The following is a 25,132-nucleotide window of genomic DNA, read 5'->3' as shown; positions in this document are numbered from 1 at the left end:
TCCATTAGAGCTCAAAAAGGCCATTTTTTGTTTAACAGGACTTGTTCGAGCACTCTCTTCATTCGTCGATCTGAAATGAAAAGATGAGAGTTAGGTCCTCGTTGCAAAATGCAGTCTTAATTTGTTGACGCTGAAAGTCTATCAATACATCGTGTGTTTTGAGTCAAACTTGAAAAACTTGTCGTTGTGTTGCGTCACTNCGATTTGGAAGAAGACAGGGTGGCTGGCGCCGAAATCGTTTGATAGGGATTTGGACTGTTGTACATTCACAAGCTTACAAGAAGGGAAACAGGGAATAGGAGCTGGCGGTGACGGTGGTGGTTGTGGTGTGGCAAGCAACAAGGAGTTTGGCTCATTCCCCTGCCCGCCGACCCCCCGTCAGGTGCCTTTCTCATGGCCTTCATGAAGAGAGAATGAGAGAAAGAGAGCAGAAGCTTCTCTTTCTTTGAAGTAGTGAAATGCCCATCCCCAATCGGGAAGGACGGATAGAGACGAACGGACAGAGAAACCAAACGAGAGCCAAGGCCTCGAACGCCGACTCGGTCAATTATTTCTGGAGAGAAGGGAACGAAGAGAAATGGAACTCTCGGCTATGCTTGCGCCATAATAACGAGGGGCAACCTCATGTCACTGGCAGACGCCGCGACGAAGGAAAAGGCCTTCTTTTTCTTCGCCTTCTTCCACTTCGACTACTTCTTTTCACTCTTTTAAGTTGCACCAAGCAATTCTCGGTTGGCCTTCAAGGTTTTTCACCATGAGTTGATCCTCCCTCTTTCTCTCTCTCTCTCTGTCTCTATCCTTGCACCCAATGCGCTCGCTCCATTCTGCTCTTCATGGCATAGCCTTCGTTGCCGTCGTCAGTGTCTTTGTCGTCGTCGTCGTCGTCGTCGTTTTCGATCTACTGAAGATCCTGGTGGGACCATTTGCTACTCTACGAGAAAGGCATTAAGTTTGTACATTTTCTGTCAGACTTGGTAGTTCGCCAATCGAGCCCTCTCCGGTCGGCGGTTCATGAGCTTGAGCGACGTTCCATTAGACAGAGAGCGCGTTGATAGGACAAGCGAGGTTGGTTGGGCTTCTTGGCCTAGTTCGGGGTTGGCTTCAGCAATCTAGGCAAAGGCAGTGCCCATGCTCATGGCCTTTTTCTCCTCATGATGGCCTCTGCGCCTCTGACTGGCTTGGAAAGTTGGATCCAGCACATCTGCAAAGGACCTGGGTGGTGCCAGCAGGATCATGTTGTTGACGTGCTACGGCGCCTCCTCTTCTTGCTTGCTGCCATTGACTCTGGTTGGTAGTGGCTCATGAGTCAGTTCTTGTCCAGACTCTCTCGTGTTCCTTGTCGCCGTTTGGAATCTCGAGAAGTGGGTTCCTCTTCCTCTCGTTCCTTTTCGCTCTTTCGCTCTCTGTCTGTTTCTGTGCTTGGATATGGTGCCTGCGTGTGTGTCTATCTCTCCTCGTCTTTCTCTCTTTCTCTCTCTCTCTCTCTCTCTCTCTCTCTTTCCTCTCCTTCTCTTCGCTCCAAGGTTTGTTCCTGGGGTCGACCTTCGAAGTGATCAGTGAATAGGTGCGAGCCTCTCCTCATGAACATGAAGCAACCAAGTTCAACTTCGTTTGAGTTTGAGTCTTCTGCTTTTGGTTGTGCTTCGATCTTGGACTTGATTGTCTGATTGGCCGTGAGAAACGTCGTCTTTGACTAAGTCATTGTTTGATGAACAATCAGGACTTGTCGTCGTTGTTGTTGTTATTCTTCTCCGTTGTCCATGAGTGGTGTTCAATGTGCCTGGGATTGAGTTCGACAACCAACTAACTCCCAGGAGTGAGTGAGTGAGTGAGTGACTGACTGACTAACTGACTGAGCGGATGATCGACAATAAGAAAGACAAAAAGAAAGGAAGGCAATTACTGTACACACAACTTCAATTCCTTCCCCGTTTCACGGTTTTGAACCCACAATCGGTTTGCTTTTGGGGCGCTTTCTTGCGCTCTCAATGAGCCCCTGAAGGATCTCCCGAAACGAGGAACAGTAAATTATCATTCCATTGGGCACCATCCGAGAAGAGAGATGCTGACAAAGGTAGGCTTTCCACTCATCCCATTGCCATGGAGAGAAAAAAAAATCTCGGGGGAATTCAATGGATCCTAAAAGGGGAATCATCTGATTATATCACTTAAATTACCCTGGCATACCAATATTTTGTCAGTCATCTCTAAGATATCTTCTCGAGTGGTGGCCTTCATCCAGAAACCGAAAGTGTAATCTCAAAAAGTCGAGGTAGTCCATGGAACAGCCAGTATTCAGTAAAGAGAGCTACAAGTTTGATATTTATCGTGATCTGACCAACGATTTTGAAACCCTCATGCTTATGGTTTCGAAACATGTTTGTGTCATCGATCAAACATTAATTTGGTTTTTGTCTCTGTTTTGTCAGGGTATCATCCTCGATCAAGAAATTGCCCCACTTTAAACCTATGTCCCGTGCGAGTGGAAACCAACAAATCCGACTTCACAGTGGAACGTTGAAGATCCAAAATCCCCACGGCTCTCCAGCCAATGGGAAAAACGAATCATGAGAGGCTCGGCAAGAGGCTCGATGGCCTGTTTCATTTCCTTGAGCTCTTAGTTGATATTGGTTTGGTCTTGCCGACTCTTCTCTCATGCCAGTGACCAAGATTGGCACGACGACAACGTGGCAGCCATCTATTATTTTCCATGCTGCAACACGATGGGATCATTGCGGCAATTGGAACTTTCCGGACTTCTCCAGACAGTGCTGGTCGTGATCGTGTGTTTAAGTGGCGAGGTCGTCTCAATTGTCTTGGAAGGGTCTCAAACCTCCTTCGCCCAATTCCATCAATGGCACGGTGGAGTGAACGGCTCCCTCGAGCTTCAGTTCCGAACATCCCAGGCGAATGCTCTTCTCCTCTACACAGACAATATTCAATGTCGCGATTACGTTCAGTTGTCCCTGGTGGAGGGCGTGCCTCGACTACGGTACAACTGGGGCGGGGGTCCTCGGATGCTCATGTCCGATTGGAGCATTCCTGTGAACGATTCCAAATGGCATCGAGTGTTAATTCTCAAGAGCGGACTTCACACGAGTCTTGTGGTGGACGACACCCAAAGTGATAGTTCTGTGGTGTCGGGTGTCAGAGGTGAAGAGGAGGTCTTCACCGGCGACTCCTCGGCCACCTCAAAATCGCTCAAAGCCAAGAAACATGACCGGCATCGGTCTCGACCCGAGACAGATGACGAATCCCTGGTGGGCTTTGGGGATCCTTCGACCAATTCGTACGTTTTTGTGGGAGGGATCCCACCTTGGAAAGGGCAAGACATTGAATCGCTGGTTCTTCCCATGGTTTTGCTGGAAACCCGATTCCACGGCGAAGTGAAAGCCATACGTTATCGTGATGTCGCCCATGCCTCAGACAGGTTTCAAGAAATGATGGCTTACCGGGTAAGAGCCAACCAGCGAAAGAGACACACGCACACACACACATACAAAAAAAAGAAACCTTTCTAGTCCAGCCTTAGTGGTACATACGGTTGATGTAATGCTTGCGCCTCATCTGAACGTGGTCGTTCGTGCTTGGAACAAAAGGTCTTTTTCCGGCTGAGTCAGCGACGAGCTATTGGGAAATGGGACTTTTGCAGATTGACGTCGTTCAGTCTTGCTCTTTGATCATCTGTCAGTTTGGGTTGAAAAGCTGCCAATGCTGTTTTAGAGTTGGGTTGGGTAGTCGCCGGAGGCGTGAGCACATTTTCTCCATACAGTGATGTACGTAGCTTTGTATGCAACAATGCTCGCCGACAAACTTAGAAGGCTGTCTTGCCACCCAAGTATTTCAGGGCTTTCAAGACCTCTTTTGGCTCTTCAAGATAGAGATAGAGACCGAGGTAAAAGAATGGAGTTGGAGCAGGATGATGATTCATTCATGTCCCATTTTTCTCGAGCTTGGCCGAGAAACCATGGTTTTTTTTATTTGGCCATTCTCTCAAGTCAGATACGCATTTCTATAACTCAATTCTTTTCCTCTTCTAAAGGGTGTGCGAGCCCAAGACGTCGATGTATGCAAACATCAGAATCCTTGCCAAAACCAAGGCCTTTGTCTTCCAACAGATTCCGGGCCGATCTGTGACTGCAGCAATACCAAATACCAGGGGGATCATTGTGAGACAAGTGAGTGCGCTAAAATATGCTTGGAAACAATCGAAGCTTCACCTTCTCATGAATATTGATGCTCCTGACCCCTTGGGGTGGCCTTTGCTGGTCGCTTCCTGCTCCTTCTAGCCCCCCTATTGCTCTTCGTGTTCGTTCTCCGTTTTTCCCTTTCTCTCTTCCTCTTGTTCTTGCATTGCTTCTTTTTATCTCGCCTCCTTGCCGTTTCAGTGGAAACTCCTTTGGAAGTGACTTTGACGGGTGGTGAATACCTCAGCTACAACCTCTTCCAAAGAGGCATCGATCCAATTTTGTCCATCAATGACGAAATAAGCCTGTACTTTAAGACACGGAAATCTTCAGGCTTGCTCTTTCACACAGGTAAGGAAGATTTGAGATTTGCTTAACGAAACAAAAACATCCGTCGAGTACGTAGTGCCATGTTAGTGCTATGAAGAACCCGATGGATTCTATGCAATCAAAACATTTTCCTCAATCGTTGCTGAACTGAGCAATATCTGCTCAGACGTTAAACCAGGGAAAATTAGATAAGTTCGAGGAACACTTCTCGTTCGGATAAGTTGTGGACAAAGTTGTAATCCATGTGATAAGTGTTCCTAAGAGTTGAAAGCTCTTGGCCAAGTTTTGGATCCTCCCATGATCTTCATGGATCTCGTGCCATTGCGCGAGAAGCTCCACCACCACGGCCACCAAAGCAGTAGGAGCCACTCACCGAACTGCAAAGTCGTTCATTCGTTGCTTGAGAGCCATTGCCAACCAACACTTATATAGAGTATTCTGCATGTAAACTTATACCTCTCCAGCTCCTCTGGGCACCCTGAACACTTTCCCCGACCCATTCCCCAACGTGAGCTACCTTCACTGGGTCGGAGAACGACTTGCCCCCATGGGGATTGTTCGTGTGTCGTTGACAAATGTATTGCTAATTCCACCGGTTAAGCAAGTCATCAACAATCGATGACAAATGAAAACTAGAACGAATGAGCGAACGACTAGTAATGCACCTCGATTCGAAACCAGAATCATTGCTCGCACGACAACCCTTCCACGCGAAGGTATCGAAATTTGCCATTGCTCAGGGCCATATTGATTGACGAGTGGCGATGCACCCCTTATGCCCTGACTAACTACTGGTATGTGAATTGCAGCGTCATAAAGGAATTGGGTCATTCTTTCGCAGGCAATGAGAACGATTACATGAGCGTCAGCTTAATCGACGGAGGCGTGGCCCTTACCGTGCAAATTGGCTCGGGCGTCCTCGACACCGGGATCAAGCCTAATAGTGAGCGTTTCAACGACAATAAATGGCACCATGTCCGAGTGCACCGGCGAACCAGTGAGGTAAGTGCTGCCTCTTGATCCTTTAGGTTCCCCATTGTAAAACATGTATCCCTCCGATAACTCAGAGTACATGGTCGAAGATAGTAGACCCAAATGGGTTGCAACTTGCAACAGGGTATGCCATCCCAACCAGCCGACCCTTCCGAGATTGTGATGTGGTCTTGAACCACATTGACCCTGGTTAACTGGAACAAGAAGGCTCGCTTGCAATTTGAAGCTTCCGGGTCAGCCAGCCTGTTGGCCTTGTGCTTGCCATGGGAAGTTGTAGAAAGGCATAGGGAATCAATGCACTCTAGCGGCTATTGGCTAGTTAGTTGTCGACGAAATCTCTCGAGACTCCCCATGGGAAGTGTTTTTGTTCCATTTCACTGGGCTATTTCAGTAGAGATTTGGCTGCTCCCATCACTCTCTTCCTTCTTACACTCACTCACCTACTTACTTACTTACTTACTTACTTACTTGCTTACTTACATATTTACTGTATTGTGTGCAAGGTACTAGGTACATGTTTCCCTACTCGAACCAAGAGTATTGAGTTGAGTAGTACATACATACTACTATTCATACGTACTGTACATGTAGAGGACGAATAAAAAGTTGCAATTGCATTCAACACTTCATTTCAGACCTCCACTAGCCAAAAGCAATGTCACGTAAGTAAATATGCGCAATCCCAAACATGGGAAAGTGGCTGTGGTGGGGTTGGTAGATGTGGCCGAGGTTGTGGCCGTTGAGGCACGTGTTGTTGAATTTGCAAAATGGTCCTCAGAACGACTTGTTGACAATTAGCTATTCACTTATATACACTAGATCTGAATGATTATCCAAAGCTATTTTCTATATTGCAAATGCCCTCTACGCATTGTGTAAGCGCATTCAAACGTAATATTTCCATTCATTATCAACGACCGACTGACACATGTTTGTAGTGTTTTAGGCTTATCATTACAACAGAACATACTGTACCTCCTGTTGAGTAAGACTTGTTTCTACCAGTGTACTTAATAACCGTATTTTGCCACCTTCCTTGGCCAGTACCGAGTCACAGTTCTCTTGGCTCCTGTTGTTGCAATTTAGTTGGTTACCGTTTGCATCGTTATCCGACCTGCCCACGTTCATAAGTATGACAGGTATCGTCTCCAACCGTCGTTACATAAACTTTTTAGTATTTCTTGTGATCATTTGAAAGTGCCTACTCTCCCCTGAGACGCGAGAACCATTACATATACCGAACCACTCGTTCAATGTCACCCCACCCCCGCCCCTTCACGACTATCCCGTACTTCCAAGTAAATTGTCTTCGTTGTCATGAGCATTCAGTTGTATGTAACTCCTATTTGCACTTCATAACCATCCAATAACGCGTACATGTACTACGTATGACAGGTTCTATCTTTCATTCTTGGGGGACCCACCAACAGGCCGCCCGTGAATCGTATGGTGTACGTAGAGCAGGACCAAAAAAGGCTAGGCTAATGCGAAGCCGTCCGTGATCTTGTGCTTAAACACACCTACTACGTACACCCACACTCATTCACTTACATTTACTATACGTCAAACGTTCGCGGATTACGCTCAAGTTGGCTCATGAAGTGTTGTATGTCTGTTTTCCCACTCCTAGGTCACGTTAAGCGTGGATGGGCGATACACGGAGAAGTGGGTCACTTCGGGTCCTTTCACCCTTTTGATTTCGAGTCTGGTCTTTGTGGGGGGATCAGAGACATCGATCACCTTGCCTGGGGCTCGTGCCAGTTACAATTGGGTGGGATGCTTGAAAGAGGTAATCAGTCAATATTTATTTACCCTAGATCGCACTTAATCGAAGCAGCCCAGTCCCCTATGGGCAGTGCCCTAAGTTCACGCACACACTTCACACTTGCCTCCCCCATAAAGGAGGGATTGAGTCTCACTAACGATGTTAATGGTACTTGTCCATTATTGGTTGGTGCGGCCACTAACCTACCCATGGTTTGGTTCTAGGTTATTTTCAAAGCAGACAGCTTGGTCTTGGATTTGCTCCAACTGGGGCTGGATGGTAATCCCATGATCTCAGTAATCGGTGATTTACAATGGTCTTGCCAAGACATCGCGTCTGGAGCTCCCATGGCTTTCAAGTCAGACTCGGTAAGGACAAAAAGGTCGCTTATGCGTTGCTGTCAGGTACACTTTATTCGAAACTAGACTAGTAGGTACATATACTATGGTGACTTGGCCAGACATGAGACTTATGTTACGACGACGTTACGACGACGTTACGACGGACTCCCTGGCCTGTAGTAGGTACATGCATTATATTGAATCTTTGCTCTACTTTGTACCTCTCCGATAGACCACACTGTATGAAGCCAAGCAACAACAAGATAGCGGTGTTATATCGTTCACCAGGGAGGAGGCCTTTTTGGTAAGCCCAGGAATTTGCATTGACTTTAACCGTCATCCGGTTTGGCTCGATAAAGGCTGAGACGGGGGAGTTCAAAACCAGGAACAATGTCATTATGCCTCGTCTTTTTTACAGGCCTTGCCTTCTTGGAACGTGAGTTTTTCTGGATCCATTTCCTATCAGTTCCGAACAACAGAGACCAATGGTCTTATTCTGTTCAATGGCGGTGGTGACCCAGGCAAGGTAAAGTAGCTAAGCCTCTTGGTTATGTTTACTCCTACATTCATTAACAGTTTGAGGTCCATTTTGCCTTTACTGCTAGGATTACTTTGCCATGGAGCTTCTGGATGGTCATCTCCATGTTCATCTGGACCTTGGGTCGGGTTCGGTGAAAATCAGGGCCTCGCGTGTTCCGCTGAACGATGGCCGATGGCATCAAGTGGAGCTCACAATTAAGAAACAAATTGGTCGGATAACCATTGATGGCGAGACGGAGGCCTTTGAGACACCAGGTAAGAGACAAGACCTGAGAGCTACCCATTGTTTCCCATTGATCGATTGTGCGTTGGTGGCCATTGAGGCAGAATACAGTAATTAAAAAACAATCACGCCAGCACGAGTAGGTCGTTCATTTTGTGACTCTTCCCATTGAGTTGCTTGAGCAAACAAGACAAAAACGTGGAAGGGTGGATGGCAACAATACCAAAAGAGACTTTCTTACTACATAGGACATACCCACCAGAAAGCAATTAGGGCTCGTGTCAAGCAAGTCTGGAGGAAAGATGCGGCATTAGTTTAGGAGGCCATGAGCGGCAAAAGCAAGGAAGAGAAAGAAAAAGGAGAAGAAGAAGAATAGGATTCAGTTGCTTGACTAAACTGCACGAAGGTCATCTCTGATTAGCTAGCTCAATGATGCCCCTTTCCTTTTGATGTTCATTTACTATGTGCGTGTGTGCCCCCCCCCACAGGCGATGCCAGTCAATTGGACTTGAGGGGACAACTCTACATTGGCAGCGTTGACTACATGGATCCCTACTTGCGTCTTCCCCCCGCCGTGTGGTCCAGTACCTTGCGCTACGGATTCGTTGGATGCTTCAAGGACCTGAGGGTCAATGGTTCGCCGTTGGACGTGGTCTTCTACGCGCATCAACAAGACGTGGGTAAGTGGTGGCAAGTCCACTCAATCTATCGTTCAGCCATTAGAGCGTTCGGCACTCGTACTTCTGTCGACTTAGCACGCCTCCGGCCACTCAAGATCGAGAGGAAGAGAGCACGTTCAGAAGTACCTAGTTCTTTAATCAATTTCTGTTATAATTTGGAGGAAGAACCACGACTCATGGCATTAGCGAGGGAACAACGTGAACATGGTGCCTTATTCCTTTCTTCTTTCCTTCCTTAATTAGGCTCCATTAGGTCCTCGTGTCACAAAATGCCAGGCCAATGTCATGACAAGCCTTGTATGCACGGTGGCGTGTGCTCAGAGGGGTGGAATCGCTACATGTGCGACTGCTCCCAAACCAGCTTTGCTGGCGCAATATGTGGCAACGGTAAGTTCCTCCTGCCTTTATCCAAGAGTTGCATTTACATACCATGTACTCATAGTACTACCTACCATTCATTTCCTCGCAATTACCTTTTGACGTGGGAAAGATTGCTGGGAGGGAGGCCAGAAGGAAGGCCAGGAGGGAGGGAGGGTTACTTGGTCATTGGGTAAAGCGGGCCTACCTAGGACCTACATGGGAGGGTTTGTGTGAGTAAGCGCGGTTCTCGAGTCGTTGTCGGTTGTGTCAACAATCCATCATTCAACCCAACCCTACTCGGCGTTTTATGTCGTCCAATGCTCATCATGAGTCGTTCTTGTTCAATTTAGCGGCCACCACTCTCAAGTTTGAAGGATCCCACTCTATGGGATTGGCCTTCAACGAGGGGATCACCCACGAGGCTGAGGATGTGTCCTTTCGATTTCGAACGAACGAACCAGTGGGGCTTCTCATGACCACAATGCACGATAGATCGCAAGACAAGCTTGAGCTCTCGTTAGAGGGGGCCAGGGTCCGGGTTCTGGTCAGACTTGAGAATGAAGAAAGGGTTCTCTTCGCTGGCCAGAGTCTCAATGACGACATTTATCATTCTGTCAACTTTAAACGACGTGGAGCAAAGATTGTTGTCGTCATTGACGACGAGGACCAGGTGGAGGGTAAGAGACACGCAAGATCCATCCACGACAAACTCTCACTGACAAAGAGATGTTCCCAGAAAAAGAGATAAAGTTTCAATGTTCCACGTGTTTCATCTTTTCAGCCCAAATCCGCCGCAAAGACACGCGAATGAGTTTCAGCAAAATCTATATCGGTAACATTGATCCGAGTGAGCTCTTGCTTCACACGGGAATCCCGGGCTTTGTGGGCTCCATGCAGCAGCTTATCATCAACGGCCAAGCCTTCTTGGAACTGGCGGGCTCCGGCCAATTGAGCAACCACAAAATGAATGCAATTCTCGTAGAATCCAGCCATGAGATGTCTTTTCACAATGCCATGTCGTTTAGCGCCAAGAATGCATATATAGGGTTGCCTCAGATGAAAGCCTTCAATTCCATCAACCTTCGCTTTCAATTCCGCACTTTCGAACAGAATGGCTTACTCATGTACAACGCTGGCAAGGCTAGTGATTTCATCGCTATTGAATTGGTCAATGGTCGGCTCCACTACACCTTGAACTTGGGATATGGACCTTTCACCATAGCTGATACGGTCCAAGGCTCTCTGGCCGACAACAAATGGCACAAAGTCATCATCGGCAGACCCTCACGGTACCGACACACCCTCATGGTAGATGGACACGTGGCCACTGCTAGCGCAATAGGCGATAACTTTCATCTGGACTTGGACGGCATTCTATATTTAGGTGAGTATTTTACATGTTTGCCTCATAATTTGTCCGGGGCAATTAGGGACTAGTGAGATCGACGACATTCTCAGCACATTTGTACCATGTGGAAAACATTTTTTGCACATCCAATTCTTATATTTTGTGCCACTAATAATTGATAGTAAGCATAGTAAACCCTTTGCTGTGACCACCGATGTATCCCATTCTTTCAGGTGGAGTACGCGACGAAATGTACAGTATCCTCCCCAGGCCTATGGTATCACGCTCAGGTTTCCAAGGCTGCTTTGGTAGCTTTGAGACCAATGGCGAGTTGGTGGACCCTGTGAAGCACGCACTGGTTCCAAGCCCATTGGTGGAAGAAGGATGTGAAGGTACATATATAATCCATTATTAGTCGGAAAGGACCCTAATGGCCACAAATGTACCTACGTATTGTTTTGCAGAATCTGTGGCTTGTCAATGGGGAACAAAAGGAGGAGCCATTCGATACACGTATCCATCGGATAAGCGACCAGATACCAACAGTGACATTCTATCCTTGGGCTTCATAACCCCCAGTTTCAACGCCATTTTGGCGAGAGTGGATAGCAATCCGGATTCGCACAAAGACTTCTTGCAGTTGGAGATCGTAAGCTGACAATAATGATCATCTAGTGATAACGACAAAACAGCCAATCCTATTCGCATTTTAGGTGGCTGGCAAGGTGTTTCTCAATTACAACCTCGGCTCGAAAGACATCACTATTGGGGACATCAACACCAAGGTCAATGATGGCAAATACCACGTGGTTCGATTCACACGGAATGGAGCTAATTCTACCCTTCAAATTGACGATAATCCGCCACAAAACAAATTTCCCCAAAGTAAGAACAACAGATTGAGTGAAGACTGATTCCGTTGAATCATTCGGTCACTTCTTGGCACTACTTTTTCAGGCAATAGACAGTTAACAGTGTTCAATGACCAAAGTTTGGTTCAAATTGGTGGTTTATACAACCCAAGTAGTCAGACGGTGGAGCGACCGTTCGTGGGTGTCATAGCCGCAGCTCTTTATAACGGCCTTCGCCCATTGGACTTGGCCGCATCCAAGAAGCAAGCCAAGTTCCATGGGGACGTTCGCGTTCTTAAGGATGGGATTCCTTTCGATTATAAAGATAAACATCCCAGTTTGTTCACTGAAGAAGCCATGAAGACCATGATGGACAATGTCTTCACCACAGGGGGCTCATTTGACGTCACCAATGCTGGTAGGAGTATAGTGTGAATTTTTAACTCATATCGGCCATCCTGGACCAAACGATACTCTTGGTTGCAGATCAAGTTGCTCATAGTTCCATTGCCAAAAGTGAAGGTCCTGATGGTGGTTACGGTAGCAATGCTGCCGGGGCCGCGTTTCTCAATTGTGATGACGAAGAAGATTGCGTGGGGGGATCAGGCTCTGGGGACGGCCCTTTCAATCCAGGCTCTTTGTTCCCGGAGACCAATGACCCTGTTCATACCCACGGTGGAACCGACAGTGAGTAAACCCTATGAGATAATACAATTAAATTTCGCCCTTTATTGAAAGAAGAAATGGATGAACCAGGCTCGGAGCAAACCCATTTTCAAGCGTTGTGATCTTCAGTTCCACGTTTTATTCAGTTCCTCTATTGCTTTTCATGTTACAAGATGGACGAGACGCTCCAGTCTATCTAAGATCAGAGCTCTCCTCCAAATCCTCCCTGCCTTTCCCTTTGCTTCTGCGTTTTTCTCGCATTTTCCTTTTCCTCTCCCCTTTCTGTTTCCGGGAGACTCCTCCGGAAAAGGAAGTAATTCAAACCGTGTTTGTGCAACAATATAGTAATATGTGGGAGGGATTTGAGTAGACCTGTGTGTAGCTCACAAGCACAAACGGCAATATCAATCATTTCATCTAATCTCACCCTGAGAAGAGACGCTTGGCAATGAGCAGCCACATATATTGTGCTATACATCTATCCTGAATCAAACACACCATCTAACATTGTCCTAGGACAACCAAATGTTGCCAACGTACAGTCTGCTTTCTCGTTCTCATCCTAATCTCTGCCTGCCTGCTTGCATGTTGTTGTGCAATATCGTCCACGTGGGGCGTTTAAAAAATGGAACCTAAGGTTCGTAATGCTTGGCATTCTGATCTTAAAGTCATCATCACCACTTTCACATGAATTGTAACCTAACGCCTTCGAGCTCCATATCATACATAAGGGGAATAAACCTCTTTCCCGCACAAGCTACGCAACACACATGCGAAGTTTTAAGTCAAACGCTCAAGTATTCCCAAACGAGACCTCAACTTGTTTCTCCTTCCAAAATAGGAGGAAAAGTCGTAAAAACTGGCTCTTGTTCAACTCGTTTGGTTGGTTCCCATTCTTCCAAATTACTGTATTTAAGTAAATGCAGTAGTGTCAACGGAGGGACAGGAGCGATCCAGACTTTGGTTGGGGGAACGAAATTAGGGGTAGATCAGGATCGCCCACCCTTTCAATCCATCATGGGCCACTGTGGGCCACTGTGCCCCACTGAGTCCTTGGACTCATCGCGTTGTCCTCCGTGTTCCCTCCTCAACAAGTTGCTGAGTGATGATGAGCCTCGTTCTTTTTGTCTCCTTCTTCAGAATCCACTTCGACGTCAGGGGTTTCGTCGCCCAATCCCTTGAGCAAACACTGCCCGTCTTTGGTGATGGCCTTAGTAGTAGCTGTGATGGCAGCCCAGGCACACCTTTGTTGAGGTTGTAGCTGAGTTCAAGTTTGAAATCAATTGGAGGCCGAGCAAGCTGCATGACGAGGCTGAGCCTACTCCCTGCCACTGCGTACTTCAACACCAGCTACTACTGCTTCTGATGCAAGAGTCGGTCGGTGTGTCGGTCTATCAGACAGACAGACAGTCAGTCTGTCTGTCCTACTGTCATGAATCAAAACTGATTACAAGCCCCTCCTACTTCTTCTACACACGTTCGACCAAGAAATTAGCGTACAAATCAAACAAAGTAAGCACCTCTCATTCTTTCCCTTTCCGATTCCTTCCCTTCAAGATCTGAATAAAGACACTCCAAAGGGTTAAAAGAATTGGGAGCTCTGGACGCGTTGGCTTGACACGACTGCCATATTCTATTCGTATCTTAAGTGCAAAAGCGTTCTCTCACGTTCATCACCATCTCTTCAGCTTAGCCTTCGTTCTTCCTTCCTTGGTTGTTTTCTGTTCGTTTAATGTTGATTCGTTCTTTCTTTGACTGGCGCTCTTTTTTATTTGGTTCTTTTCCTTTATTTTTCATGATACATCCTAATTCCTCCGATCAATTTCAATCCATTTTGAAAGACACTTACTATAGATGCCTGACATTTTATACATAGTTTTACATTTAACAGTAGAGGAGATCAACTGAGGCAAAATATTGGTGTTGTGTTTTCTGCTTGTGTTCTCGGGAGTATCTAAGTTTTTTTCCCTCAAAGAAAGGACACTCTTGTCTTTAACATGACTTCTAGAACAAAAGGGATTAAATATGTCCTTATTGAGCTTTCCTTGGACAAGGATGATGAAAAAACAACAACAATATTATTTACAATAGTGGTGGTGGTGGTGACGCTAATGATTACAAGCAGTCTTTCTTTCTTATTATAAGCTTTTTGGCATGCATTGTGCTTGGTTTCTCTTTCTGTTCATTGGCTTGTTTGCATTTGATGTTTGGCAGCCAAGCCTGGCTTTCTCTATTCTGTTGCTTTTTACGTTGAAATTAACCAGATACGCACCTTGAGATAGACCCATTGTAAGCAACTAGATAGAGGTACTAGATACGAACGAATGAGAAAAAAGTCGAAAGGTCCCGCGTCTCGAGTCCCCGCTAAACCACCATGGAGTGGCCTTTTATCAGTCGAAGGTCCAGTCAGATAGATTCCTTCTCAATTGGGAGTGCTTGCTTCTCTTTCAGGTCACTATGTTCCTCTCTCCACACACGAACCCTATCGAGGCTTTGAAGGCCCTCAAAACACACCTGAAGACGAGCACGACAATTGGGCCATCCTGCTGTATCCTCAGCCGACGCCACCAGTGGGAAACACGCCGTACGTGTCGCCCACTCTCCTTCCACTTCCGCTTCCGCCCGGCAACAATCTCTTTATTCCCTTGGACAAGCTCGACGAGGAGAAGCACGTGGCTGCTTTCGACGAGAAATGGAACGTCCCGGATATGACTCCTGGGGGCGGCAAGGGCGATCCGAGTGGTCCCCGGGTCGCCACCAAGTCCATGCCGGGCACCATGGTGCTTGTGATCGGCATCATCCTCGGGGCTTTCGTGGCCATGATCTTGATCGTGATCATTGTATTAAAAATGCGGACTCGGGTTGATGGGACCATCAAGTGCGAGGAGGCGCCTCGATATCAGTTTGCTCCTCCCAATGACTATGGCGAGTTGGGCGACCAAGAAACGGCCACAACCTCTCTTATGGAAGGGGCGGCCCGGCCTGGTGTGTCCACGAGTGGTGGTGGGGTCGGGAGTGGCCTGGCCCACCCCTCGCCGAATCGTCAGAGTCAGTCCACGAACGGATTCCTGGCCACTGCTCGAGCCATCAACGGCGAGCGATCCCGACTGTTCTGTAAGTCCAATGGCTCCAAACCCGTTCGAGAGTGGTACGTGTGAGAGGAACACGCAGACTAAGCCAAACACGGTATGTGTTTGTGTGTGTGTGCCACTCAGTAAGGCCAAAGACAGACCTTGCTTGAGTCCAAGTCCAAGAGCCACTCCCCAATGTGATCCGTCTTCATCTATCTTCTCAAGTTCATATCTTGTTGAAAACAACGCGACAACGAATGTATCCTGTTGCTGTTATTACTATTCATCTGATTATTCATATCATTATTACAATTGCTATTAGTAGAAATAGTCCTAGCATTACTATATCTTACATTATGAAGGTGAACATGAACCACTACTTTTTCCGGTCAATTCTTCTCCTTTGGAACAAGTCAACGCAAATATCAGAAACGGAACAAAAATTGAATATTACGAGTCTGCTGTACAACCGTGGAACTACCCAATTTCACATAGAGAATGTCACTCTCCCTATCATCATTATCATTACCATCATCATTACTATTTCTATCTAGTGCTTTCTCCCATATTCATTGTTATCGGATTTTCATTCCTCATCCTCATTGATCAAAAGCTCCGTCAACGTAACTATTCAAAGGTGACCAACTCATGTTTGTCATAACAGATTCCACTTTCCATATCACATCTCTAAGACGCATTAATCATCAATCGTTAACAGTAGTCAATCTTCTTTCCTTCAAGAATATCTACCAATATATGATTGTCTTCAAATCCTCTGCACTCCCTTGACCAACCAAACCTTCCGCAAAAGAAGCAATGAATGCACTGCACCCATCCAACTCTTCTCCCTCATCATACCAAATTTTTCTTCCACCAGAAACCCCATGCTCAGACGGTCGATTTTTTTTGATAGCTTCAAGTTGGCCTTTATTCGATACAACGACACCTTTTCATCTAAACTTGTAGAAAAAGATTCCATCCTGGCCATGTTGCCACAACGAAGTTCTCTATTCAGATCGAGCAGGGGATGAGAAACCTTCCCCGGATTATATAGCTTTTGCCAGGAAAGCGATCGCAATAATAGCAACAGCATCGCCATCATCATCATCGTAAATAACATCACACATGTTTCTCATGAAACTCTGGTTTGAAGTCTTGCTCAGTATTGTTGTCGTCAAGTACATGTAAACACTAGTTAAACTGGATCAAACTGGTTTCATCACCATCATCATCATCACGATCATCATTCACAGTCCCCGATATTTCAATCCAACTCTTATTCACATCTCTCATTTCTCTATTGGCACTCCATCAAGATGTTGGTAAACATGTTTCTTGGCATCTGTTTTGATTCCCACATGATACTCCCGTTCTCACACGCATCACTTCCATATCCTCCTGATACACATTCCATTTTCCTCCCTCACTCTTTCGACCTTCTTCTTTTTCCTTCACCTCCACTTTAGTCTTTGCAAGCTTCAAGATTTCTCTATCTTTCTCTTCGTCTTCATCTTCGTCTTTGCTCTCTCTCGATCTCTCAATGTGTCAAACATCTTTGTTAATATGAAGAAGGACAGAGAGCAACGAACGAGAGGATACCAACAATTGGGTGGTGGTTATGAGTATGGAGTGTATCAGATATCCTCACACCTTTCTCCTTCAAGATGATTTTTTAAGATTTACTCGGTATTTTTGTACAAGCACTCTATTATATATTTTCTAAATAAAGTCCGTTAACCATTGAGTGTATGTTGGAATTTTTTGTACTTAGTTTGCATCATCAATCAGGATTTCATGAAATGGAGAAGGATTGATGACATTGTCAATTGTGATGAAAAATTAAAGAGCCCTTCTTCCCCTTACTCTTTTTCTTTCTCATTACTGTTGAAAGGATTGGATCGGAACTGAATATATTGTTGACATCAAAAACAAACCAACGGTTTCGATCAATTTTTGGTTTGGAAGTACGTACAAACAAATTAAACCGCGAGGAAACGCCAAGATTTCTCAGCCATCCACCTTGACGTTTCTTGAGGTGGAGACAAGATCATTTTGCGATGACTTCAACGGGCAATGAATTGCGCACGTACGACTACACAAGCTATTGTAATACTTTTGGCCTGGATTTTTGCCTTTCAGAATGAGAATTATTGGGTTTCTTAAAGTGCATTTTCAAGCTTAAAAGGAGCGAAAATTGCAAATGCAGAATTGAGCAAGCAGATGGGCTGAACAAGTTTTGCTCGTCTGATTATTGTCATTATATTCCCCCCACTCATCAAATGTGACATGCTGACTCAAATGACATTTAGGAAGCGTTAATCCGATATCGATTTTTTCCAACTGATATTGAAGGATCCTCCCACTGAAGTCAATTTCTTGAAATGGATCCGAATGACCTCGGAAGCGGTGCTCTCTGATGGTTCTTGTTGTTGTTGTGGAAGAACAATGGCTTTGGTTTGTCCGGCACAAAATTGTCCATACGATTTGGAAATGGAACGAATTTCTACGAAGAAACTGCTGCATGGGGTGGACGAGGGCAAGTTCCACGCTTCCACAGCGAATGAAACGGGGGCACTCGTTCCATTTTGATTGGGACCCACCCAGTCCCAAACACATTCCATTGGGCCAAAGTCCTGATTCCTGGGATTGTCCAGATACAAACTTTGGGTCCAATACGAGTAGCTATTCACGGGGGGAAGGGCGATTTGTCCCCGCCAAAACTCCAATGCAATTGGGCCACACGCTTTGGGATGAATAAACTCGAATCGAGCCTCGAATAATGGGGCTGTGGACTTGAAATAATTCATGAAGGAAGTTTTCCCATGGACCCTTAGAATGAGAGAGAGATCAGGTCCATGAGACAAATAATCATATGGGAATTGAGTCTTGGAGCATTGATTGAAAACCGAAGCGTTGCCCACGGATCCATCTAGGATCTGAATCTGGTCCATTTCCTGACAATGGGTCGGAGCGCATTGCTTCTTAACGCAAGGTCCGACATTTCCGTTCATGATATCAAATGACTTTAGATCAATGTTAGTCAAAACAATGCGTATGCGGGCATGTCCACCCAGACTTTGAATACGATAGGCACACCGAATATCTTGTTCTTGGTTAGTGGGCTTGAAAAGCAGTGTGTTTCTGGGAGAGGCAAAGTAGCGTTCGGGAGTGTCTTCAGTAAATATCTCGTCACATTTTGTTCCAGGAACAGGTTCGCCATAGTGACGATTGTCGAAGAAATCGTATTTAGCCCAAAATGTCATGGAGCTTCCTGAGTAGCTTCCAGTTCGAGAAATGAAATTCAAAAGCAAAGAATTCCCATTCGAAATGATGTCAACGTTTTCCAAAGGCTTCGAGAACTCACAAAAGGTCTTTATAACCTTCATCCCATTTGACCACGTGTCGTCATACAAGCTGAGTGATTCCCGACAATAACCATTGACTTGAGCCAAAGGATTCTCGATGGGATTGATTTGAAAACTAGGGAAGTATAATCTAATGAATTGAGTGGGTTTGCCTTGGATCAAGTAGGTACAGTTCGTTCCAGGGGGATACCAATGCTGAAGGGACATGATAATGCCCTCCAAGCTATTTGTACTCTCTAAATCTTCGACTTTGAACACCTTGTGACATGAAGTGATGGTATAGATCGACTGTGCCATGCCTGGAAAATGATCCACTCGAAGATCAAATCCAGTACCTAAAAATGGTCCATCATGAGTGGTATGGAACTCGAGGAACATTTCTTTGCTCGTTCCAATCACTGATTTGGGGAACTGACCGACACCACAGAACGTTCCAATCAAAGGCGATAGCTCGTCTAATCCATCGTAGATCTTGACGTAATCCAGAAGACAATCGTCGAAGTGGCTCAAACCTCTTATGGGACAAGATAAAAGGTCATCACATTGTCGACTGCCAACATCGAACACATTCCGGCTTTGAGGGTCCACATAAAGCTGAATGTGCGGACTTGCTGCACTTAGATAGTATCGGCATTGCACGTTCTTCGGATAGATTCCTGGATATCCTGGAGACTGGACATGGCACGGTGAGAGCCTTGAGCACTCGGAGAAGACCCGCTCACATACTGTGCCTTGAACCAGGTTCCCTCGGAGACTTGGAATCAGATTGGGCACTTTTCCAAATCGTTCCGGCAACTCTTCTTTGGACAGCCAATCGATGGAAATGTCATACTCGACGAAATCATCGTACGAATCAACCACAATGAGTAGATCCACGTCCTCGTTTTCGGCGTAATAAGAGTACACTTGGTCGTATGAGCCGCAATAGCGTCCCGGATTCAAGGCCGAATCCCATCCACCGTCCAAGATCATGAAGTACCGATCCCCAATGCACTTATGGCCATCTTCACCGCCGAGCTCACCAACACTGAGTCGGTTAAAAGTGATCTTGGGCACGGATTGTAAATGCTTGAGATGTTCCGGGGTTTGAATTGAAATCATACAGTACAGGTAAGCACCCAATGTATCTGGAGTCCAATCCGGGGATCTAACGTGTGACGGTGAGCGAATGGTTCGATTACAATTTAACTCAAACGTCCAAACTGCTGGAGCCAAAAGGATCACTGTTGATATAACAAATAACTCAAAAAATACACAAAACACCGCCATTCTAACCCAAAAAATTACACCAGCATCCGTGGAAGGCTCGACAAGCCTTCCTGCTCTCATGATCCTCTCTTTTGAGATGGCATGAACTGTGACATTTCAAATGGAGCCAAATATCCAACACACTGGATCATTCAAATGTTTTTTGCATTTCATGCCATAGCTTTATTGAGGCAAAAATGAATCAAGAATGATACATAAAAGAGCACAAAAAATATCGGGGTATTAGATGTGTCTGTGTTTCTTTAGTGCGGACAGATTTCCCCATCCTTTCCTCTCAATTCTACCGAAGAGAGAGGTAGGTTTGGTCTTGTTCATGAGCGCAACAGCCGTTGGTTGGTTTGTTCTTGTTCCATCTGTTGGTTGGCTGGTTGGTTTAACCTGGCGAGAACTGAGGAGATGATCTTTGTGTAATGTACAAGCACCCAGCAAGTAGGCATCCATGGAGCTGACACGAGACCCAACCATCGCCTTCTCTTTTCCCTCTTCTTCTTCTTCTTCCTCCTTCGCCTTCTTCTTCCTAAAACGGAACGGTGAGGAAGGAGAGAAGGTAGAGGGCCTGAACGGAGTAGTACATGCATCTAGCTGCTAATGGAACTCATGGAACTCATGGCCAAGGCAAAGAAGAGGGAATACGGTGGCTTTCTTTTTATGGACACGCGATACCCATGGTTCAAGTAACCTCCTTGATCTGGATAATGTTCTAGAGAAGCCTCGTTTTTTGGGACTCGGAACATCCTCAGTGCGAGGACCTTGGTAAAAACAACTCTCTACGAACATTCTGCATTAGGTTTGTAATTTGCAAGGCATATGGAAGTCTGATGAAAGTCATAGTTGACAATTCATATTATCTTAAAATTGGTGAGCTGTAAATCTTGTGTCACCAGAATGAAAGGTTAATGAAAAGAGATATATATGTAAATATTCTTTGTATACTATATTCTTTTTTTAACAAGGACAATCATTGTGAAGAACAGTCTGCATTGCACCTTGTACCAGTAAGAGTCTCCCCCAATCGTAACTTGGACCAAATTTGCTTGGAGCAACGCTGTTTTAAATTGCATTTGACACTAATTGCTTTTGGGTCATCTGGATGATCGGAAGGTGACTTGAACCATGGGTGTTGCACTATTTTCCTTTGACCATGTCACATGTCGACCTTGCGTACATTTTTATTACAACTGATTTCAGGTCTCAAGGCGAGTGAGACATGCTGAGTCAGCGAAATCACAACGGAACATTGCAGCAAATCCAAGCGATTATAATGAAGTTACTGGCATAAGCAATTACACCAGGTGTCCAAAAAATATTCAATTCAAGAGGAAAGAATATAGCATGAATAGAGAAAGTTTAAAGATATCACGTCAGGGATAAATGAATGAGAACTATGTAGATTTGGATGGATCTGATATCCAAAAGCTATCAGGTATCCAGCGGATCCCAAATCCGAGAAGAAACCTCCGAAATTTGCTGACCCTATCAAAATGTTATAAAATGAACCCAGTGTGTTTGGGCCGATCCACTCGCGTTTGATCCCCCGGAGTGTTCCCACCTCGTTCCAACGCCACTTGACGTCCGAACAACGTCAACTTGATTATTTGAATTGGGAACCAGAACGAGGGGGAAGCTCAAGCACCATGGTGACTCTCACCGACGAGGTTGTCGCATCCATATCAGTAAGACCTTGAAATGGAAAGAAAACGCCCGTTTCAATCGCCTTCTAATTCAAAGTGTTTGATTCATGTAGGAGGTGACAGGCTTGGCCTTGGAACAGATTGAGGCTTTGAAAAAGGCCTTTGAAGGGTTCGACAAAGAACAATCCGGGATCATTAGCGGCACAGCCATGCAAATGATTTTCAAAATGATGGGCGTCAATGTTCAGGTAAAAGATCATTTTCAGTATTAGATCATAGCATAGCACTCATCCCTTGCACTAATGGAAATATACTTGATTAATAATCATAAGTGCAGCATGCTACCAGGCACTGACTAGAGCTGACCCCATTTTAACAGACTATTAGAAGCGGAAACTGGAAATTATGTTCCCTTTCTTTTTAAAAGAACTGATTCCTAACCAAGATCGTTGGTCGATCAGATAATATATGAATGTAAAGTTAAGTACAATGAATACGTTTTTCGTCTTGAATTGTTAGGAATTCCATTTCCAATTGCGGTAAGGGAGTCCGAAAAAAATAAACCTTTTTTCTTCACTACAATATGAAAATAGATATTTTATCGATCCCTTCGATTAACATGTTAGTTGTGTTTCATAATAGTGGCTGAAATTGCGAATACTTAAATCAGCATAGGAGAGGCAACGATTCTAACCGGTTGTGATCTGTAACTGAGAACTGACTCGGGGCCACTGTATTTCTATATCAACAAATAGAATACTTCGAATCCAGACGAATACCATCTAAGTAAACCCTTCATTCCAAAACTTTCGGGATTAAATTGTTACAGAAGAATCAATTGGACGAGGCCCTAGGTGAAATCGGGACAAGTTCTGACGAAGGCGGAAAATTTGATTTCCAAAACTTTTGCATCGTCGCCTCAAAGTTCCTGATCGAAGAGGACGAAGAACAAATGAGGGAGGAACTGAAAGAGGCCTTCAGGATCTACGATAAAGAAGGCAATGGCTACATTACCACGGATGTGCTCAAGGAGATTCTGCACGAGATTGATCCTGAGCTCACCCATGACGATTTGGATGGCATTGTGGAGGAAGTTGACGAGGACGGATCGGGGACTTTGGATTTCGACGGTAAAGAAACTATACTTTAAATCCCTTAGTTGGAAAGACAGGAGCTGATTACGTTTTCCATCTCATTTCCAGAGTTCCAAGAAATGATGATGGGTTAAATGAAATCATCCAGCCAAAATGACGATTTTTTTTCACGCATTTTAGAAGCCATGACCAGTGACCATAATTGTACCAGTGATCGAAGAGTGACCCACTTCAACATGTTTGTTTCTATATTTTAAAGGAATAAAGCCATTCCACATTGAGAGGAAGAGGTGAAGGTGAAACAATGAATATCCCCCGCCACTACGCCCAAGGGGAATTCCATTCCATTCCTCTTTTCCCTCTTTCTTCCTTCTCCCTTCTCCCTTTCACTTACTTCGTTTTCTTTCCCCTTCGTCTTGACTTCCCTCTAACAAATGTTGGAGAGAACTGCAGTAGTACTGGTTAGGAGTAGGAGTAATAGTTGGAGTAGTACTTGGTGTAAAGATATCCTGGAAAAGTAGGACAAAACAAGAGGGATTCGTGTGTTTGATCGATCAGCATGAGCTCCAGACCCTTGAAAAAGAATCAAGGAGGTATACAAAAACAGCCGTCTTCTAGTCCAAGTGTGGGCCAAGAGGACACACAATGAATGTGTCCGCCGTGTTTAACGATACGAAGGATCCCGTCCCATCCGGCAGACTTTGGTCCGGCTCATTTGACACAAGCGGGGCTGAAAACCCGCATCTGAGTAGCTACGCTCATTATCACGGACCCAAGGTTGTGTACCATGACCGGCGAAGTGAGATTGCGAGTCGACCTTCCAGCCTTCGACTTTTATCAGGGACTAACGATCGGGCTTGGGATCTTACTGGAAGCACCTTACCTTATCATCGAGAGGCCTGGAACAGCGAAACCAAGGTGGGACAAAAGAGGGAATTGTGGCTTGAACAATGTTTTATTCAAATCTTACTGACACGGTGTAAACTAGCAGAGCTAAACAAAACAACCATTCCTTGACACGATGTGCTGGAATTTCAGGAAGGGGACATACAAAAGTTTGTTTAGATCGTCAAAACTGAAATGAAATGGGCAATACTTTTGATTCAATTAAGTTGTGATGAAGTATGTAGAGATGTGAGTGATGAATTGTGATCCAAATTACAAAAATCTTCAAAACCAAAAGTTCAAGGGAAAAAAAATGATTGAATAAAGGGAACTTATTTCCCGTGTTCCCCTCAATGCCTTTTCGATTTCTGACCACCCAAGGCTTCGTATGATGGACGAATGCACCAACGGCATGTACCCAGTGCAATCCATCGCGTCATTTCCAACATGGACAACCAGGAGGCCATCTTTGGAAAAACCAATCGCCAGCTCAAATTTAGAGATGTGAATGATAATCAGGTGCCGTACTATTCAATAAATTCCCCTTTTCAGTTGATGCATTAAATTCGTTGTCTTTCTCATTTCCAGCATCTCGCCTTATCAGCGTTCCAAGATCGGGACAACTACCAGACCACTTATCATAAGGATCACCGGTCCTTTTCCCGGGATGAGCAATTAGCAGCCACATTTTGGAGCCATGAGCGCGTGCAACGTCCTTGGCTTCAGCTAAATCCCGCCATTACCACGGGCACCAACTTCAAGCTCCAGCACCGCGAGCCAACCCTCAAAGATGAGAATCGCATCCATCCCACGGAAGCTCAGCTGAGCACGTTGCCCCATTACCTCCAGCCTTTGTTGAGCTTGGAGAAGAGCGAAATCCAGACCTCTTATCAAAACCCATTTAGAGCGCCTACTTTCTACTTTGACGAGACGAACCGACGGAGGCAAGACACACCCGATCATTTGCAAAAAACATTCATTGCATGAAAAAAGTTTGCCTCTTTACCATGACGATGCAGTGAGTAAGGCCAATACACATAATCTTGCCACTCCGATGAAGATCATTCCATATAGTGCATGTTATCAAAATAGCAATTGGCATTTGATGAAAGCCAAATTGATTCTTGTTCATGTCCTGGATTGACGTACAAGTGACTTGACATTTCAAAATCAAAGGATACCAATGTCATGTTCCTGAAAGTTTCAAAATATATTTGGCTCTAAATTTGACGAGTAATGCCACAAATCAATGGTAGAGAAGGGGCATTCTTATAATTGACGACTATCAAAATATTCTAATGATATTTATAACCATTGAAAGGGAACTCGAGCTTAAAAAACTTATGGTTGAATTTTCTTTCCTTCAATTGGTGTTACCAAAAGATAACGCACTCGTCACGTACGAACAAATATCTTATAATTCTACCAAACACAGCTTGACAATGTAAGCACGCCATCGACGATTGAAGGCACTTAAATATTAATCGTCTCTTACTGTGGTTGCATTTGATATCCTGCTCATCTATCTAGAAA

The 25,132-nt window shown here is 45.2% G+C and overlaps 4 protein-coding genes across 6 annotated transcripts; 3 read left to right on the top strand and 1 right to left on the bottom strand.

Moving 5' to 3' along the window:
• Nucleotides 1-1,174: 1,174 nt before the first annotated feature.
• LOC131890506 (neurexin-1-like) lies at nucleotides 1,175-17,099 on the top strand. 3 transcript variants are annotated; one of them, XM_059239860.1, is made up of 21 exons: nucleotides 1,175-1,816; nucleotides 2,430-3,455; nucleotides 4,043-4,178; nucleotides 4,389-4,538; nucleotides 5,359-5,519; nucleotides 6,146-6,172; nucleotides 7,141-7,299; nucleotides 7,500-7,643; nucleotides 7,849-7,920; nucleotides 8,035-8,142; nucleotides 8,222-8,411; nucleotides 8,868-9,059; nucleotides 9,303-9,446; nucleotides 9,770-10,096; nucleotides 10,201-10,803; nucleotides 11,001-11,159; nucleotides 11,232-11,416; nucleotides 11,481-11,652; nucleotides 11,725-12,036; nucleotides 12,105-12,305; nucleotides 14,736-17,099. In XM_059239860.1, the coding sequence occupies exons 2-21, from the start codon at nucleotides 2,724-2,726 to the stop codon at nucleotides 15,440-15,442; spliced, it is 4,881 nt and encodes a 1,626-aa protein (XP_059095843.1). In that variant the 5' UTR covers nucleotides 1,175-1,816; nucleotides 2,430-2,723; the 3' UTR covers nucleotides 15,443-17,099. The 3 variants fall into 3 exon arrangements, with proteins under 3 accessions (XP_059095843.1, XP_059095841.1, XP_059095842.1); XM_059239858.1 differs by having other exon boundaries at nucleotides 1,175-2,074; XM_059239859.1 differs by lacking the exon at nucleotides 1,175-1,816 and having other exon boundaries at nucleotides 2,306-3,455.
• Nucleotides 17,045-20,065, bottom strand: LOC131890507 (cubilin-like). The gene has a single exon (XM_059239862.1). The coding sequence runs from the start codon at nucleotides 20,047-20,049 to the stop codon at nucleotides 17,671-17,673; it is 2,379 nt and encodes a 792-aa protein (XP_059095845.1). The 5' UTR covers nucleotides 20,050-20,065; the 3' UTR covers nucleotides 17,045-17,670.
• A 1,249-nt stretch (nucleotides 20,066-21,314) lies between these two features.
• LOC131890522 (troponin C, isotype gamma-like) lies at nucleotides 21,315-22,995 on the top strand. Its single transcript, XM_059239877.1, has 4 exons — nucleotides 21,315-21,662; nucleotides 21,734-21,868; nucleotides 22,450-22,750; nucleotides 22,823-22,995. Exons 1-4 carry the CDS (start codon nucleotides 21,624-21,626, stop codon nucleotides 22,846-22,848), a joined length of 501 nt encoding a protein of 166 aa, XP_059095860.1. The 5' UTR covers nucleotides 21,315-21,623; the 3' UTR covers nucleotides 22,849-22,995.
• Nucleotides 22,996-23,112: 117 nt separating this feature from the next.
• Nucleotides 23,113-24,792, top strand: LOC131890521 (uncharacterized). The gene is made up of 3 exons (XM_059239876.1): nucleotides 23,113-23,632; nucleotides 23,981-24,118; nucleotides 24,188-24,792. Exons 1-3 carry the CDS (start codon nucleotides 23,360-23,362, stop codon nucleotides 24,584-24,586), a joined length of 810 nt encoding a protein of 269 aa, XP_059095859.1. The 5' UTR covers nucleotides 23,113-23,359; the 3' UTR covers nucleotides 24,587-24,792.
• Nucleotides 24,793-25,132: the final 340 nt, after the last annotated feature.

The sequence above is a fragment of the Tigriopus californicus genome, chromosome 11 (assembly GCF_007210705.1).
Source record: "Tigriopus californicus strain San Diego chromosome 11, Tcal_SD_v2.1, whole genome shotgun sequence".
In the NCBI taxonomy this organism is placed as follows: Eukaryota; Metazoa; Arthropoda; class Copepoda; order Harpacticoida; family Harpacticidae; genus Tigriopus; species Tigriopus californicus.
This window is presented reverse-complemented; position numbering and strand designations above follow the sequence as displayed.

What these genes read in the sequence shown, in the direction of transcription:
- LOC131890506 (XM_059239860.1), top strand. Translation starts at nt 2,724, where the DNA reads ATGGGATCATTGCGGCAATTGGAACTTTCCGGACTTCTCCAGACAGTG. An exon ending in TGCACCGGCGAACCAGTGAG is followed by an intron (nt 5,520 to 6,145) that starts GTAAGTGCTGCC and finishes ACTTCATTTCAG; the next exon opens with ACCTCCACTAGCCAAAAGCA. An exon ending in CCAGGGAGGAGGCCTTTTTG is followed by an intron (nt 7,921 to 8,034) that starts GTAAGCCCAGGA and finishes TCTTTTTTACAG; the next exon opens with GCCTTGCCTTCTTGGAACGT.
- LOC131890507 (XM_059239862.1), bottom strand. Translation starts at nt 20,049, where the DNA reads ATGAGAGCAGGAAGGCTTGTCGAGCCTTCCACGGATGCTGGTGTAATT.
- LOC131890522 (XM_059239877.1), top strand. Translation starts at nt 21,624, where the DNA reads ATGGTGACTCTCACCGACGAGGTTGTCGCATCCATATCA. An exon ending in TGATGGGCGTCAATGTTCAG is followed by an intron (nt 21,869 to 22,449) that starts GTAAAAGATCAT and finishes AAATTGTTACAG; the next exon opens with AAGAATCAATTGGACGAGGC. An exon ending in GGGGACTTTGGATTTCGACG is followed by an intron (nt 22,751 to 22,822) that starts GTAAAGAAACTA and finishes TCTCATTTCCAG; the next exon opens with AGTTCCAAGAAATGATGATG.
- LOC131890521 (XM_059239876.1), top strand. Translation starts at nt 23,360, where the DNA reads ATGAATGTGTCCGCCGTGTTTAACGATACGAAGGATCCCGTCCCATCC. An exon ending in CCTGGAACAGCGAAACCAAG is followed by an intron (nt 23,633 to 23,980) that starts GTGGGACAAAAG and finishes TGACCACCCAAG; the next exon opens with GCTTCGTATGATGGACGAAT. An exon ending in GAGATGTGAATGATAATCAG is followed by an intron (nt 24,119 to 24,187) that starts GTGCCGTACTAT and finishes TCTCATTTCCAG; the next exon opens with CATCTCGCCTTATCAGCGTT.